The 15,410-nt window shown below is 41.7% G+C and overlaps 3 protein-coding genes across 3 annotated transcripts; 2 read left to right on the top strand and 1 right to left on the bottom strand.

Annotated features, from left to right (window-relative positions):
• Positions 1–366: 366 nt before the first annotated feature.
• Positions 367–12,094, bottom strand: LOC128715384 (28S ribosomal protein S9, mitochondrial). Its single transcript, XM_053810276.1, has 7 exons — positions 12,029–12,094; positions 11,569–11,955; positions 11,415–11,503; positions 11,108–11,352; positions 10,916–11,031; positions 538–700; positions 367–458 (listed from the first exon to the last, which is right to left on the bottom strand). Exons 1-7 carry the CDS (start codon positions 12,092–12,094, stop codon positions 367–369), a joined length of 1,158 nt encoding a protein of 385 aa, XP_053666251.1.
• LOC128715383 (transient receptor potential channel pyrexia-like) lies at positions 5,528–9,161 on the top strand. The gene is made up of 2 exons (XM_053810274.1): positions 5,528–5,658; positions 5,957–9,161. The coding sequence occupies exons 1-2, from the start codon at positions 5,528–5,530 to the stop codon at positions 9,159–9,161; spliced, it is 3,336 nt and encodes a 1,111-aa protein (XP_053666249.1).
• Positions 12,095–12,761: 667 nt separating the features above from the next.
• LOC128711191 (probable glutamine--tRNA ligase) lies at positions 12,762–15,153 on the top strand. The gene is made up of 2 exons (XM_053806055.1): positions 12,762–14,262; positions 14,345–15,153. Exons 1-2 carry the CDS (start codon positions 12,762–12,764, stop codon positions 15,151–15,153), a joined length of 2,310 nt encoding a protein of 769 aa, XP_053662030.1.
• The last annotated feature ends 257 nt before the right edge of the window (positions 15,154–15,410 follow it).

Raw genomic sequence — 15,410 nt, 5'->3', positions numbered from 1 at the left:
GGAACTGTTGTTCCACCATCTTTACCAATATTTGGCTGTGGAATAGGGATTGAATTTCTGTATGGGAATCCTCTTGGATAGTTTTCAATTAACTCTTCTTCGAATATTATTTCCGATGTTACATTACACTACAACATTACTATATCATCCCTGTAATTGCAGGACTCTATGTTCCCCTGTTGAATGTGGAGTAAAAGGTTGCTATCCAATCTAAAGACATCAACTGAAAAATATTCGAATAAAACTAAATTGAACACTAGTTATGGCCCACTTACAGGGATTTCTACAAGCACTAGAGCAATTTATTCATACCACTGCCTCTGAAAATCTGTTTTCATTTACCTACAATTACAATACCATCTGTTTTTAACGTTTTTTCCATGTGTATTTCCTGCGTGCACCTGCCTGTCCCGGCTTCTTGCGTTCTCGCCGACGATAGTCGCGAGTCAATAGACCAGCTGAAAACGATATCATTGCACTTTGTTGATTGAAATTTGTAGAAAATTTTTATTGTTTTTCTAGAGCAAATATAATTACCAACTCGCATACGAGCAATTTGCTCAGCATCCACAAAACTGCGTAATGCCATCGCAATGCCCCATCGTACAGCACCTGCCTGTGATGAGGGTCCGCCGCCGGAAACGTTGGCTGAAATATCAACTCTCCCGTTCATGTTGGTAAACAATAGAGGGAAAAGAACCTGAAATATAGTGAAACATTTACTTGTTAGTTAAACTTTACTGGTGAGAACCGAAAAATGCAAAGGAAATATGACAATCGAAGAGGTGAGTCAATGTATTAAACATTGGGCAGCACTCACTAGAAGATCTATGCGATCCACTACAGTATGTTGTGTAGTCATCATTTTTTTCATTTCATTCGTATTTATTATTTATAATATATATGTAGTCACTAACAGTATTGGTATTTAATCGGTGCCGGATATTTCCTTAACTCGAATAGTATGATATTTGTAGCCTAGCTATTTTGATTATGTTTCTTAAATTGGGAGGAAAATTAGTTTTGGGGAAAAATTCTGAATACCCCTTAATGTTGTGTAGTAATCAATAGAAGGGGTCGTCTTTGAAGAGCCATGAAGTGAACATGTAACGGAATAACACAATCCACACGGATAATAATAATAATACGCAAATGAAAGCCTTGCTTCGGGGGATACTAAACCGTCGGTTCGGCCAAATGAGCTTCGGGGACCGAACGCCGAAACGGCGCGCTCCGATCTAAAAAAGAACGACAGTAGCGAAAGGGATGTACAGGCAGTCCCCGACTGAGGGATGTACAGGCAGAGATACGCGGTACCTCTTATACGCGGATTCGGAGATACGCAGTTTCTAGAAATTTGACAGCTGAGTTAGTTTACAGCACAAAATCTAATCAAAAAGGTTAAAAATTGGTCGAAAATACCTTCCCTTGTCATATAAAACATTTGTTTTTAGTTTATTTTAATGTATTCTATCAAAAAGTAGCCTGTTTTTCTGAATAAATTTAGTGCAGAGAAGGAAGACAACTATCTAATTTTGAAGTATACACGAATTTACCCCCGGTTTCGACTTACGCGGATTTTCCAGGGCTAAAGCGGACCGCTATAATAGCGTATCTCGGGGACTGCCTGTACTAACTATAAACAATATTCTAAAGGGAATCCGAGTTACGCGATAATGCGAGTTACGCGATTTTCTCTGGCACGCATTATTCGCGAAACTCGTTAAAAGACTGTATATCTTTTAACACACATGCCACAATAACCTTACAGCTAAATTAGTAGATAAAATAGAGGTCTCTTTAAACCACACTATAACAAAATATTTATATAACAACGTAAGACAAATAAATAAGAGAAATCTTCAAAAATTTGGTATAAATAAAAGGACTTAAGCCTGGATGAGGAACGAATCGCCTGGACGATCGGTTCCACTTGAACATTAGAAATTCTGGTTGCAATCAAGAAATCCAAACAACAATGTCAGTGTCACGTAGCACGTTAACCCGGTATCGAGAGGGCTCACCTGTCCTTCGACTGAATAATAAACATAAAACATTACACGACTATAGCAGCTCAATTGATCTACCTCAAGCATGAGGCCAAAATTCCTTCTAAAGATGTTTTTCTCGCGCGACTTACTATCCCGTGACAGCAATATTATAAGATCAACCTTGTCAAGAACAACCTTGAACATATCTGAACAATGATACTGTGGTTTGCACTAATGTTTTGCCCTAGACAGGTTAACTTTTGAACGACTTAAATGACGGCGATCGCTTATATGATTGTCACATCTTCCTTAATATATACCTATTATGCAGGTTCGTCGCTTTCCAATATCCAGTCCGAGATTGTCTACTGTCTGCTCGTTTTTATGGTCAACGTCTTATCAGAACTTGGCTTTCTTTATGGTAATATATATTTTTGAATTTAAACAATCCCAACCAATCACCCTGGTGGAAACTATTGGTAGTAGAACAGTAGCTGAGTGTTTACAAGTGGCGAGAGACAGAGAGGTGGTAAGGATTTCCATAAGAACTCATTACGTTGATTAGTTGCAACCTGCTTATGCTGTTGTTTACGTTTTTGAGATCAATGAAATAGAATTGCTTGAATGATCACTGATGTTCGAGTTCGACCAGGGCGACAGTATCAGCCTCTGAACTCGCTACCGTTCAATTTACGATTTTCAATATATTGAATACCAGTATAAATATTTTCTCCCACATTAGTTTCAAGTTCGACTAGACAGTCTGCGCGGCGGAATTACCATTGCAGAAAACGCATGCATAGAGCGGAGGAACTCACAGTTGGCTTAGTAACCTACCCGAAAAAAGTAGCGAAAGGATACGAACGGTTAGCAATGAAGGATTTTATTGGCAACCTGTTTCGAGCAAAATAAAGAGCTCATAAAGTGGATCGAGAGAGACACTGCAGGGTCGTGAATTAAAATCTGTAGCTGCAGAGGGACAAGTTAAATGAAGACAGAGTGAACGGTCTATCAGAGAATGAATGGCACATTAAATGAAAGGATTCATTGGGGTTTTCCCAATATGCAGTGTAAAGTAAACTTCGAATTTAAAGCATATACGAAAGCAGAGCACAACGATGGATCTTATAAAGAAACTTACTTATGGTTCAACAATGTAAACTTTGTGATGGAATTTTTGGAATTTTGGAATAATTTTTCGTCTTCTCTGCCTAATTTCTGTTGTGTAAAAGGTGCGAAAAGTTGAAAGAAGCACACCTTTGGCACGATGCCACAAACTCTTAAACCCAATCATCACCACCATCATGATCGTCATCGTGTCTCGTGTCTCTTCAATCAGCTTGCCGACCACTGTTGACCACATGCATATGTCTGCTTCACCTGCGAACGTAATAGATGTCCCGTCGAAGAGAACAGTATCTCTTCCAGTGTGTTGGTTCTTTCGAAACTTTCAAAATGTTGCTATAGACCTATGCTATCGAGCGTTTGACGCATCCACCAGCACGATCAAACATTTTCTCTTGCTCGCTCACGCGTTGCTCTTCCTATTCATTTATCTCTATTTGATCGGTTTAGATTGTTTCGACACGCTTCATCCCCTTATGGATTGTTATCATCCAGAAGAAAAAGTCAGAAATCAGATGCTTCATCTCAGAACATGGTACGTACGTTCACTGCGTGTACAATGGAATGATGCCGGGAGGGCATGCTACTGTTTGCTGCTGTGTTTGTCCTCTATGGGGCTCGATCAACACAGCAGCAGACAATCGCACAGCCGGACCGAGACGACACTCACTATTTTGAAGCCGCTAGTCTGACAGTTACCGCCGTGCACGATAGTCGCGTGTTTGGGAACGGTTAGTGATCATTTTTCCAAACCTATTGGCTTGATCAGGTTGGGTAGGTCTTGTGCTGCTGACAATCAAAATCTTTGTCGTGTGTTTTTTGCATTAGCTGTTAGCTGAACATAATATTGTTTGTAGTGGGTACATCACTTCTAGTAAAGTTTTAAGGTTTTGCTGATTTTAAATTAAATGTTGCCATGTGATTTCCAGCATCCAGAATTAATGATCGATTATTCGGTGTATTGTCATGCACTAAGCTTTATCCGGCGTTAGACTAACATTGTGTTCTGCTCCTGGTGACGCCAGGCAAGACACAGCTTTAAAGTGATTGCATTTATAAATTATGCGCGTGTGTGGTTGTATGTGTGTGTCTGTGATAAGAAAAATTGATTGTGATTTTGTTCCACGCCCGGTCACCGTTTCCTTTCTGCATCTGAGCATTGCACAAACGAAATAGATTGTTTCCATTGTTGTTCTTCATCATACATAAATTTTATCACCGCTTTTTACGACTATTCCCACAAGAAGAGACGTACGACAGTAAGATATTTTGGAGTTGGGTTGCACATATATTTTTCAGTTTGGCCATAAAGTTTCTGTCCAACATCAACGTGTGCCGATGTTACCTATAGACAAATTAAAAATCAAAAATTCTCCTAGCATCTGTAGCAAGCATGATTCATCAGCCACAACTGTGTATTCACGAAACAAGCTGACTAGCAACAATTTCAGTGGATTTTAGTCTCGCTCTCGGCAACCATTCATTACGTTCCAATGAAAAAGCCTATTTTGCTTTGATTCTGATATACATATTCCATTCAGTTCATTCCGGATGGCGTCATTACAATATGCATATATTTTTTGTGTGCTCTACAAGACAAATAACTGAACTGGCAGCAGGCAGAATGATTATCGTAGGGATTTCGCTCTATTGCTGTCCTAAACTAAATTAAATATAAACTGTTACCTAGTTAGAATACACTTCAAATACCTTACGATCCAATGCTACAAAGCTTTCAGTCAATCATACGAATCTTTTTGTTCAACTTTTTTGTTGAACGCCGAATCCGATGACGGCACCAGCCAAAACGACGAGGGTTTTTTGTGTGTGCAAAAACTCGTTTCAAATACAAGTCGGCACAAAATCAAGATCGCTCGTCTCTTCTTCCGTTATGTCTCCCACCCCTTCATTCATTTCAATTTCTTTTTTTTAAATCCAGTTTTTATGTATACCAAACTGCCCCTCCACCTCTGCTCTTTTGCTCGCGGTGGTTATAAACGTGGATTTTTTGTCTCTTTTCTGTTGCTACATTTCAGGTGTAGTGCTGATCATTATCCCGCTAGCTAACAGCAACAGCCAGCCGATCAATAGTTGTCCATCTGCGACATTGCCAACCGAACACGGTTCACAGGGGATTGAAAAGATAAAATAAAATAACAAGCAGCATCAAACACCTTCTCTCTACACCGAAACCACAAATGGAACAGTCAGAATGAATCGCCGCCACCACCGGGGTATGGGTATTCTAGCTCCGACACCATCACACGATCACCATTTACAGCTGGCGAGAATAACAATAGTAGCACCCAAAACAATAGAGCTCAACAAATTGAACTAACTGATTAAACAAAGCACATTAAACCTCACACAACAAAGTTACATCCGGACTCTAGCCTGGCAGAAGAGACATAATGGACAATTATGGCTTTAAAGATAGTGATAGTACACCACCCTCGACACCACCGGTACGACCCCCTAGAATATTTCGGACAGTAAGCTGCATAGAGAATGGTTCCATCAAATTTCCTCGCTTGGCGACCAGGTAAGTAGTCACTATAGGAGTGAGTTCGCTTGAGTCGTAGTCTGTGGAAACTTTAACCACCGTACAGTAAAACATGTACTTGGCTTCAACCTAATATTAACGGTTGATATATATTATTTGTTTTTGGCAATGTTTGTCTTGTAAATTATTTTTCCAAAATTATTAATCATGCCACGAAGCAGGACTCTCAGAGCATTCAACCAAGTCTTCTACTAAACAAATATTATAATTAAGCTGTTGATCGACTTTCGATCGTAATATTCAATTTCTAAACTACCAATCCATTTTGCAATTATAGATTTAATGCATCAACTACTAAGGATACCAGGCCACAGGAGATGGATCCAGAAGCCGCCTTAGCAGAACCTGTCGTGATCGAAAATGGTCTACACAATGATACCAACAGCAAATCAACGTTTATGCAAAACATTGTGCCCAATGTGGCTGGATGCACCAGTCCCACTTCAGTTGATGATCATAACAAATCTGCATCGGCCAATGAAACCTCTACCGTCACTAATTCTAGTACCAAAACAACTACACCACATAGTGGAACGGGTCAGGCTAATGGACGTAAATCTCACATTGATAGTTACGAGTATATGGAGGTTGGACCATCCCCGCCCGCCGAAGGTGCCCCCAATCTTTACGATAGCTACGATGAAAGTTACTCCGAATCTAGTGCCCAACTCTGCAATGACATCATTCGCGTATCTCTTACTGAGCAGATGCGTCTTGCTGGTGGCCGAGTGACACTGCTCGAGAGCTTTGAACTCGAACCAACACTTGACGCCACCACCATCGAACAGTTGCTGTGCACAACATCAACACCACCTTCGTCGGGTCCTGCAAATGCCTCAGCGGTTGGCTCTACCAACAACACTCCAGCAAGCGGAGGACAAAAGTTTGAGAAAAATATCTGCTTTCTGTGGGCGGCTTTTTTGCGAAAGTTCCATCTCGTGGAGCAGTGTGTGCAGCTTGGGGCGGATATTAACTTCTGCGACTCGAACGGTTTGACCGCGCTTCATCTCGCATCGTTCAGCGATTGTACCGAATGCTGTGCGTTCCTGATTCACCATGGGCTTGATGTAAACATGCAACCCAAATGGTACACTCCACTTCACTGTGCCGCATTCGGTAACTCACTAGCTGCCGCTGAGTTGCTAATTAAAAATGGTGCTCGCATAAACGTGCCAACAAACAAGCAACATTGCGAGGAATCTCTCTTACACTGTGCCGTACGGTCAAATGCTATCGAATGTCTTCGATTCTTTATTGCCCACGGGTCAAACGTGAACGCACTTGAACGAAATGGCACGAACCCAATCCATCTGGCCGCTGATCTCGGCCATGCGCAGTGTCTCGCTGCGCTGCTGGAATGTTCGGATGCAGATCCTAACGTGCGTATACAGCAGGGTGACAAGCAGATGACTGCGTTACATCTCGCCGCTGACGAAGGTAACTTGGATTGCGTAACGCAATTGCTAACACGCGGAGCTGATGTCCGTGCGCGAAACCATCGTGGTTTTACACCGCTGCATCTGGCAGCCCGCAGTGGAAGTGCCGATTGCGTCGAGGCACTATTAAAACTTGGTAGCTGTGATCCAAATATGGCCGATTTCGACCAACGAACGGCACTGCACGCTGCGGTAAGCAAATCCGATACAGCCGTGGAGATGCTTGAAACGCTCATCGCATGGGGTGCCAATGTCAACCAACGGGATGTGTATGGTTTTACGGCACTGCATCTTGCGGCACTGGACGCACTGGGCCCGTGTGTCGAAACACTGCTGTATCACGGCGCGGATGTAACGATGAAATCGCGCAAAGGAACCAGCGCTCTCAATATTATCAGCCGTAAAACGCCGGCCTCCCTAGGTGTCATACAATGCAAGCTTGACGCAGCTATCACACTAACGCACTCGCAAGATTCATCCAGCCGGGAGGTAGAGCTGGAACTTGACTTTCGCAGTATTCTACAGCATTGCCATCCTAGGGAAATCAGCTACTTGAACACGTTTGTGGACGATGGACAGAAGGAGTTTCTGCAGCATCCACTGTGCTCGGCCTTCCTGTACATCAAATGGAACAAAATACGCAAATACTACATCGCTCGTTTACTGTTTTGCTTTACATTTGTGCTATTTTTAACACTGTATGTACTCACGGTGCTTGCACACAACTGCTACAACGGCAGCAAGGATATGAAGGAAACGATCCAGGAACAGGAGCTCTGCCAAAAGCAGTCTATCTTTGGTGATATGTTGCGGAACAATCCGTTCGTGATGGAAATGCAGTGGATGGTGCTAGTGGCAATTACAATCATTGAGATCTGTCGCAAGATCTATGGCATTACCGGGTATTCCTCACTGAAACACTACGTCACGCAGACAGAAAATGCAATCGAATGGTTCATCATAATGAGCGTATTCGTTATCTCGCACATTTACACTAAGCGGACCTACACCTGGCAGAACCATGTAGGAGCCTTCGCAGTACTTCTTGGATGGACCAACCTAATGCTAATGATTGGGCAGTTGCCCGTTTTTGGTGCTTATGTCGCCATGTACACCAAAGTGCAGGTAGAATTTGCTAAACTGTTCATGGCATATTCGTGCATGTTGATAGGATTCACGATCAGTTTCTGTGTCATTTTTCCATCGTCCTCCTCGTTCGCAAATCCCTTCATGGGATTTATCACGGTGTTAGTAATGATGACCGGGGAACAAGATCTTGAACTATTGATCAATGATCCCGATGGCAAAGATCCTCCGTTTCTGCTTGAGATTAGTGCGCAGATTACTTTCATATTATTTTTGCTGTTTGTCACAGTCATTCTGATGAACCTGCTCATAGGTATTGCTGTGCATGACATACAAGGGTTGAAAAAAACGGCCGGCTTATCAAAATTAGTTCGTCAGACGAAACTAATTTCCTATATCGAATCGGCTCTCTTTAACGGTTGGCTACCAAACTGGTTGCGCAATTTGCTGTACTACACAGCACTCGTTTCGCCACAAGCTTACCGTGTGGTGCTTAGCGTCAAACCACTCAACCCTGGAGAAACACGACTCCCGCGGGACATTATGATGGCAGCGTACGAGGTGGCGAAGCAAAAGAAGCATTACATTAGAAAAAATGTCTCTACGGTACGTCGTAATTTATCGTACGAACCACAGAAAGCATCTATGAATGGAATGCGACCTAAATTATACGATCGTTCTGATAGTGGCTTCACTTTACCCGCCAATCGACGAGACCCTAACGAAGGTATAGGACTATCGTCTGCAAACAGTGAGCATACTGCAAAATTTGGATACGTCTACGATACACCGACACTGTATGGGCTCACCAATAAGCTAGACGAGCACAGTGACTACATTGGTAATATTGCAACAGAGATCGCTGAGCTGCGATCGTCGGTAGAAGAGAATCAGCAGATATTGCGCCAGGTGCTTCAATTGTTAAGCAAAAGTTCAAAACACAATGTTCAATCAAACTAATCATTTACCTTGGACAAGAATGTTATCCTAGCCCCGTCCAGTAGAAGCATGGCCAAAACTCATGGTCCGTGGCGCTAATCTAACCTGAAGCTTACTTTAATCGATTTTTGTTGCGACAAAATGCAGTTGTGAAAGCTGATTTCAACTTTCTATCAATACATTGTCCACAGTAACAACCTAGATGTGATTTTACATAGTGTGTAGTAAACATATAATATTACCGCGGGAACTCGACAACAGTTTTATAAAGGCTGTTACTGTTAAAAAATCATTCAGAAATAATGTTGCTGATCACAGGAAGATGATCGATAGATAATTATTGTTACAATATGTAGCGTTGATCGACATTAGTATTACCTCTAAATTGCATTCATCGCAAAGGACAGGTTTCCAAAAAGAGGTTGAACTATGCATTATAAATATAGCTAGCGATCATGATAACTTCACAGCACTTTCAGCAGCGAATGTTTTAAATCACAAACATATACAGTTATGCGCAAATAATCAATTGTGATTCTAATAAAAAGGATTTCTGCACATTATGCGCCATACTTTTGCTGAATACAGATCGTTGTCCTCATATAGTTATCCTCCGAAATAAATCGGAATTAATTAACACGTATATTTTAACCTACAGAATATCACTATTTTAAAACATCAGGACAGTATTCACGAATACATTAAAAAGTGACAGAATGTTCTTATATTTCTTGTGATAACTCAGCCACCTGGTGGTCGGTGCAATAAGTCCAGTCCTGGTAAGTAGTCAATATGTACTAGTTAACTACTGTGACAGGTCCAAAGCTTCGATCTATGCTTGTTCATATTGCCTGGTCTATTCCAGAATAAAAAAAAAATCATCGCGACGCACTTCGTGTCGGTCGTGTTTCCATGGATCCTACCGTCCACAGCTTCTTAGAACAGCGATCCTAGGATCCAGACTATAAAGGGCAACCAGAACATGGTGAACAAGGTAGCTAATTCTTTTTGTGCGATGAACCGCAAAGTTGTTGCAACTGCTTTAGTACTTTAACTTCAGTTGCTTTGCCGGAGAACTATGCGATAAACCAGAAACAACGGCTCAAGATTCTGATTAAAGGATTTTTCCCGTGGCAATCTTACGGTGGGTGGATATGGCGGCCACCTCGGCAAAAAATGCAAAAAATTGCCACAACGGAGTTTTGATTTGCCATTGTTAATTTTGAGCAATGCTCAAAACCAGTGATGAATCAGCACATGAAATCTGGTTATTCATGTTTTGTAAAATAACGGAAGTTGCTCAAATCACTGTACAACCTAAGCCCGAGATATGCGGATAATGCGTTCCAGAGGAATCCGCGTATCTCAAATTTATTCTAAAACATCGTATATAAGTCGTATTAAGGGATGGAATACGATTATAAAATTATGAAAATTAACTTTTATACTGATACAATGTAACGTATTTTCGATAGTTGCAATTTAAAAATTGAATTTTGCATGTAAAACTCCGTGATGTTTTTTTTAATCCGCGTATCTCCGATTGCCATCATAACTGGGGTATTGACTGTATCTCATAATCTATTCAACTTACTGCTACCAAATTCATACTAGTCTCTTTTTACTGTGGGGAAAAACTGGCTAAATTCAATTTAATTTTTGTGCCGCCATCTATACACCAGGACAACAACTTATCCCAACCCACCTGTTATAGTAACTAACGATGTAAATTATGAATAATTACTTAATTTTTAAAATAATGCTATCACACTCACCTGTTCACGCTGCTGTACATTTCCTACACTGCGTAAATCCTGTCCATTCACTTCAATTTTTCCGGAACCAGGAAATTTAACAGTCACGTCTGCCCGTGCAGTTTTACGAAGACACTCTAAAATATGAGAATAAAAAAAATAGTTTAACCGTTCCAACCGATCAATGTGAATCACAAGTTAGTAAAATTTTACCGTATATCGTCACATACTGGCGACCGTCGGTATCATGTAGTGGTGTAGGTATGGTATCATTTTCGAGCTTGGAAATTAGAGGTTTCCTATATTCGATTAAAAACCCTTTGACACGCTCAGACAGTGGATGGCTCACGAGACGGTTCATAGCACTGACAAAGTTTTCATACTCAATGTCAGAAATAGTTTCGACAATTTTCTTTTCCAACAATTCTTTAGGCAACCATTCAGAGCCTGTTGTGTCTCTGTAATATAGCATAAGATATAATAGCCCTCAACATACCAATATCGGTTTGCAGTTACTTACAATGCCTTCCCCGCCGATTCCAACGATTTGCCTTTGAGTCTGGTTGCATCTTCCAGCGCGTTTAGCTTGTTAATATTTTCAACAATGTCCTAAAACATGTACAACCGTTTGTAATCTATGGTTTACTAATTATACGTACAATAGTATATCTTACAAACAGCAGTTGAAAGAAATTAGGCCTGCCAGTGTAGAACAATGTGTGAAACGGTCGACCCGTCTCATCGAATTCGGCTCCCTTCGTTTTGGGAATGAATTCTTCCGGTGGTTTCATAGTGGGTCTTGCCGCTGGATCGTACAGACCGGATGGGAATAAATATTGCACCGCCTGATCGATGTCCTGCTGAGTGAAGTTTTCTACGTCCGCTCCTATCATGTTGGCTAAATGTCGCTTACCCAGCTGATATTCTAACCGCGCAGTTTCCATACAACTTTCGTGTTCTTTAGCACGCTCCAAGTAAGCTTTCATTGCTTTGCTTATCTTAGCCTTTTGCACACTGACCACATCTTCGGCTTTGCAGACAGCCGAAAAATGAAAAAGGGCCTGCAAGAATATTAGCATGGAAAGGTCACACAATGTGTACACCGTTCAAAGTGTCTGTAGTGTAACAGCTTACCGCATTCATACACCTCGATTGCCGAGGAAATATGGACTGTAAACCATGAACTAACATCGAAAACATTTCTGAACTCAATTACCGGTACAGTTATTAAATAACACCGTCCGCTGAACACGATGCGTGTTCCTTTTGCTGATTTGTTATTGTTTCTCGAAATGTGACGTGCAGAATATTCATTAGGTCTCGACTACACGTTGCTGTTACTGAAATGTCACGAAAAAGAATGGAGTTTAGATTTGGACGTTCCAAAACGGCATATTAATTGTGAGAGGTGCGAAAGGCTCGATAAAGAAGGCTTTTTTAACCGAAATGAAAAAGTTTACCATTCTTCATAACCGCATTTTATAACACAATAACGAACACAAGATCATTCGACAATTTCATCCCCTGGCGATATTGGCTGTAAGCATAAAGGTAAAGGCGCACTGGTCGTGTTGATTTTTAACTGCATTCGATATTGTACTCACCGATCATTCATGTTAGTTTACCAATTACAGTTACAGAATTTTTTTTTATAAAAAAATCATATTCGAGTGAAATTTCTTTCATTAGATGTCAAGTATAAAGGGTCATGCGCTTACTCTTTGTTTGCCAATCTCTGTCATTTGTTTCATCATACGTGTGAGCGGTACATGCCATTTTTGCATTCGGTTTAGTTTTATTCTGATGTAAATACATTAAACTTTCAACATTATTTCACGATCCATTCCACAGTGCAGAGCCTGTAACCATGGAGCATTTGATTTCTCTCGGATTGAATGAGCAGAAGGTGAAGGAAACGTTTAAAAATGGAACTCTCACTGCGACGATTACACGTGCCTTCTCCTACGTTCCGCCGGGTGTAGAGCTGACTTCTGCCCAAAAGCTGCTTCTGTTCCAGGCGTGCTCGAAGATCAAGCCGCAGAGTGGTCAGTTTTTGGAACTAATAGTAAAAAAAATCCTGAACAACAACCTGGACACTAGCTTGCGCGTGGATACAGCACTAGAGTATGTGCTAGCTAACGTCACGAAAGCCACGTTCAACGAAGCTGATTTCGATGTGGCCTGCGGTGTCGGGGTAGTGGTGACGCCAGAAGAAATCGAAAGAGCTGTTGAGACAACTATTGGCAAACATCGTAATGAAATCGTTCAACAGCGTTACCGGTTTAATGTCGGAAAATTGCTCATCGAAATTCGTGCCGCTCTGCCATGGGTCGATGGTAAGGCGCTAAAGAGTGAAGTAGATGTTCAGATGTTCGATTTGCTTGGTCCAAAAACGGAGGCAGATGAAGAAAAAGTTGCTAAAAAGCGCCGCGAACCCCCGGTTGTTAATACACCAAAGCCGGCAACTACGGTTGAATCAGTAACGAGCACTAACCGACCGGATGGACCTAGAACGATGGTCGATCTAATGCGAAATGTGGATTTCCATCGCCCGGGTGAAAACTTTAAAACGGACGGATATGTGGTTACTCCCGAAACGGAGCGTTTATTAAAAGAACACCTGCATCGAGCTGGCGGCAAAGTGCGAACTCGCTTCCCACCGGAACCAAACGGAATTCTTCACATAGGTCACGCCAAAGCGATCAACATAAACTTTGGCTACGCAGCAGCAAATGATGGCGTATGTTTTCTTCGCTACGACGACACTAATCCGGAAAAGGAAGAGGACAAGTTTGTGAAAGGCATTCGAGACATCGTCGAATGGCTGGGGTACAAACCGTATAAAATAACCTACTCGTCTGATTACTTCCAACAGCTGTATGATTTTGCGGTGAAGCTCATAGAGAAGGACATGGCGTATGTGTGTCATCAAACTGCCGAACAAATGAAGGGGTTCACTACGGAGCCATCCAAATGGCGTAACCGTCCGATAGCGGAAAGCTTACAGCTTTTTGAAGATATGAAGAATGGGAAAATAGACGAAGGAGCCGCGACGCTGCGCATGAAAATTACGTTGGAAGAGGGAAAAATGGATCCAGTAGCTTATAGGATCAAATTTATTCCACATCACCGTACGGGCACGAAGTGGTGTATCTATCCGACATACGACTACACTCATTGCTTGTGCGATAGTTTGGAAGATATCACCCATTCCCTCTGCACAAAGGAGTTCCAATCAAGACGATCGTCCTATTATTGGCTCTGCAATGCACTAAACATCTATTGTCCTGTGCAGTGGGAATATGGACGTCTTAACGTGAATTACACTGTTGTTTCGAAGCGCAAAATTAACAAGCTAATCACTGAAAGTAAGTAAAAGAATAGAACAGCATGCAACAGGTGGCACGATCCTGTAATTTATGTTGGTATCCTTTTTCTTTTTATTTTTAGATATTGTGAACGATTGGGACGATCCAAGATTGTTCACTCTGTCGGCTTTGCGACGCAAGGGTTATCCTGCCGAAGCAATAAATAATTTCTGTGCCCAGATGGGCCTAACGGGTGCACAAACGTCCATTGATCCTGCTGCCCTCGAAGCATCTGCCAGAGATGTGTTGAATTTGACTGCACCACGTACAATGGCAGTTCTGGAACCGCTTAAGATTACGATACTCGATTATCCCCATGATGAACCAATTCAGCTTTCGGTGGCTGATTTTCCAACCATACCGGAAAAAGGAACGCACATGGTATGGTTCGACCGCGTGGTTTATATAGAGCGGTCGGATTTCATGGAGAAGGCAGACAAATCATTCCGCCGTTTGACACCAGGCCAACCGGTTGGACTGAAGTACATCGGCTTCATGCTGCGAGTTGAAAGCGTTGTGCGCAAGGCCAACGTTGTGGAGGAATTAATTTGCCGAATTGAACCATGCACTGCTACGGAAAAACCGAAGGCATATATACACTGGGTAGCCAAACCAATCCCGGTGGAAATTCGTTTGTATGAGAAATTGTTCATACACAAAAACCCCGAAGATAGCAATGAAGTTCCCGGAGGGTTTTTGAGTGATTGTGCCACCGATACAATTCGCACCATTTGTGGATACGTCGACACATATGTGACCCATAGTAAAGTTTACGATAAATATCAATTTGAGCGCATCGGTTACTTCTCCATTGATCCGGACAGCAGAACCGGTCAATTAGTTTTCAATCGTACCGTCACACTAAAAGAGGATACGGGAAAAATGAACTAGTTAGACGAAGTTAAGGGATTCTCGGACAATGTGTCCATATAATCGTTGTACCGTTTTGACGATCCAGGCATTATTTTCCTATGAAGTTCAATAAAATCAATTAATGTAATTTATGGACCATTTGTATAACTTGAATGAGTGTGAATCGATGATCTTGCCAAGGTTCTTAACAGACATATTGGGCAAAATTAAAAGTAGTAAGTAGTGAAAAGCTACTATCATCTAACATTGATGAAAGGTCATCCGTCGACTCAAGA

Source organism: Anopheles marshallii, chromosome 3, assembly GCF_943734725.1.
Source record: "Anopheles marshallii chromosome 3, idAnoMarsDA_429_01, whole genome shotgun sequence".
Lineage (NCBI taxonomy): Eukaryota > Metazoa > Arthropoda > Insecta > Diptera > Culicidae > Anopheles > Anopheles marshallii.
This window is presented reverse-complemented; position numbering and strand designations above follow the sequence as displayed.

What these genes read in the sequence shown, in the direction of transcription:
- LOC128711191 (XM_053806055.1), top strand. Translation starts at nt 12,762, where the DNA reads ATGGAGCATTTGATTTCTCTCGGATTGAATGAGCAGAAGGTGAAGGAA. An exon ending in TAACAAGCTAATCACTGAAA is followed by an intron (nt 14,263 to 14,344) that starts GTAAGTAAAAGA and finishes TTTTATTTTTAG; the next exon opens with ATATTGTGAACGATTGGGAC.
- LOC128715384 (XM_053810276.1), bottom strand. Translation starts at nt 12,094, where the DNA reads ATGTTTTCGATGTTAGTTCATGGTTTACAGTCCATATTTCCTCGGCAA. An exon ending in AATCGAGGTGTATGAATGCG is followed by an intron (nt 11,956 to 12,028) that starts GTAAGCTGTTAC and finishes ATATTCTTGCAG; the next exon opens with GCCCTTTTTCATTTTTCGGC. An exon ending in AATTGCTCGTATGCGAGTTG is followed by an intron (nt 459 to 537) that starts GTAATTATATTT and finishes TATCGTTTTCAG; the next exon opens with CTGGTCTATTGACTCGCGAC.
- LOC128715383 (XM_053810274.1), top strand. Translation starts at nt 5,528, where the DNA reads ATGGACAATTATGGCTTTAAAGATAGTGATAGTACACCACCCTCGACA. An exon ending in TTTCCTCGCTTGGCGACCAG is followed by an intron (nt 5,659 to 5,956) that starts GTAAGTAGTCAC and finishes TTGCAATTATAG; the next exon opens with ATTTAATGCATCAACTACTA.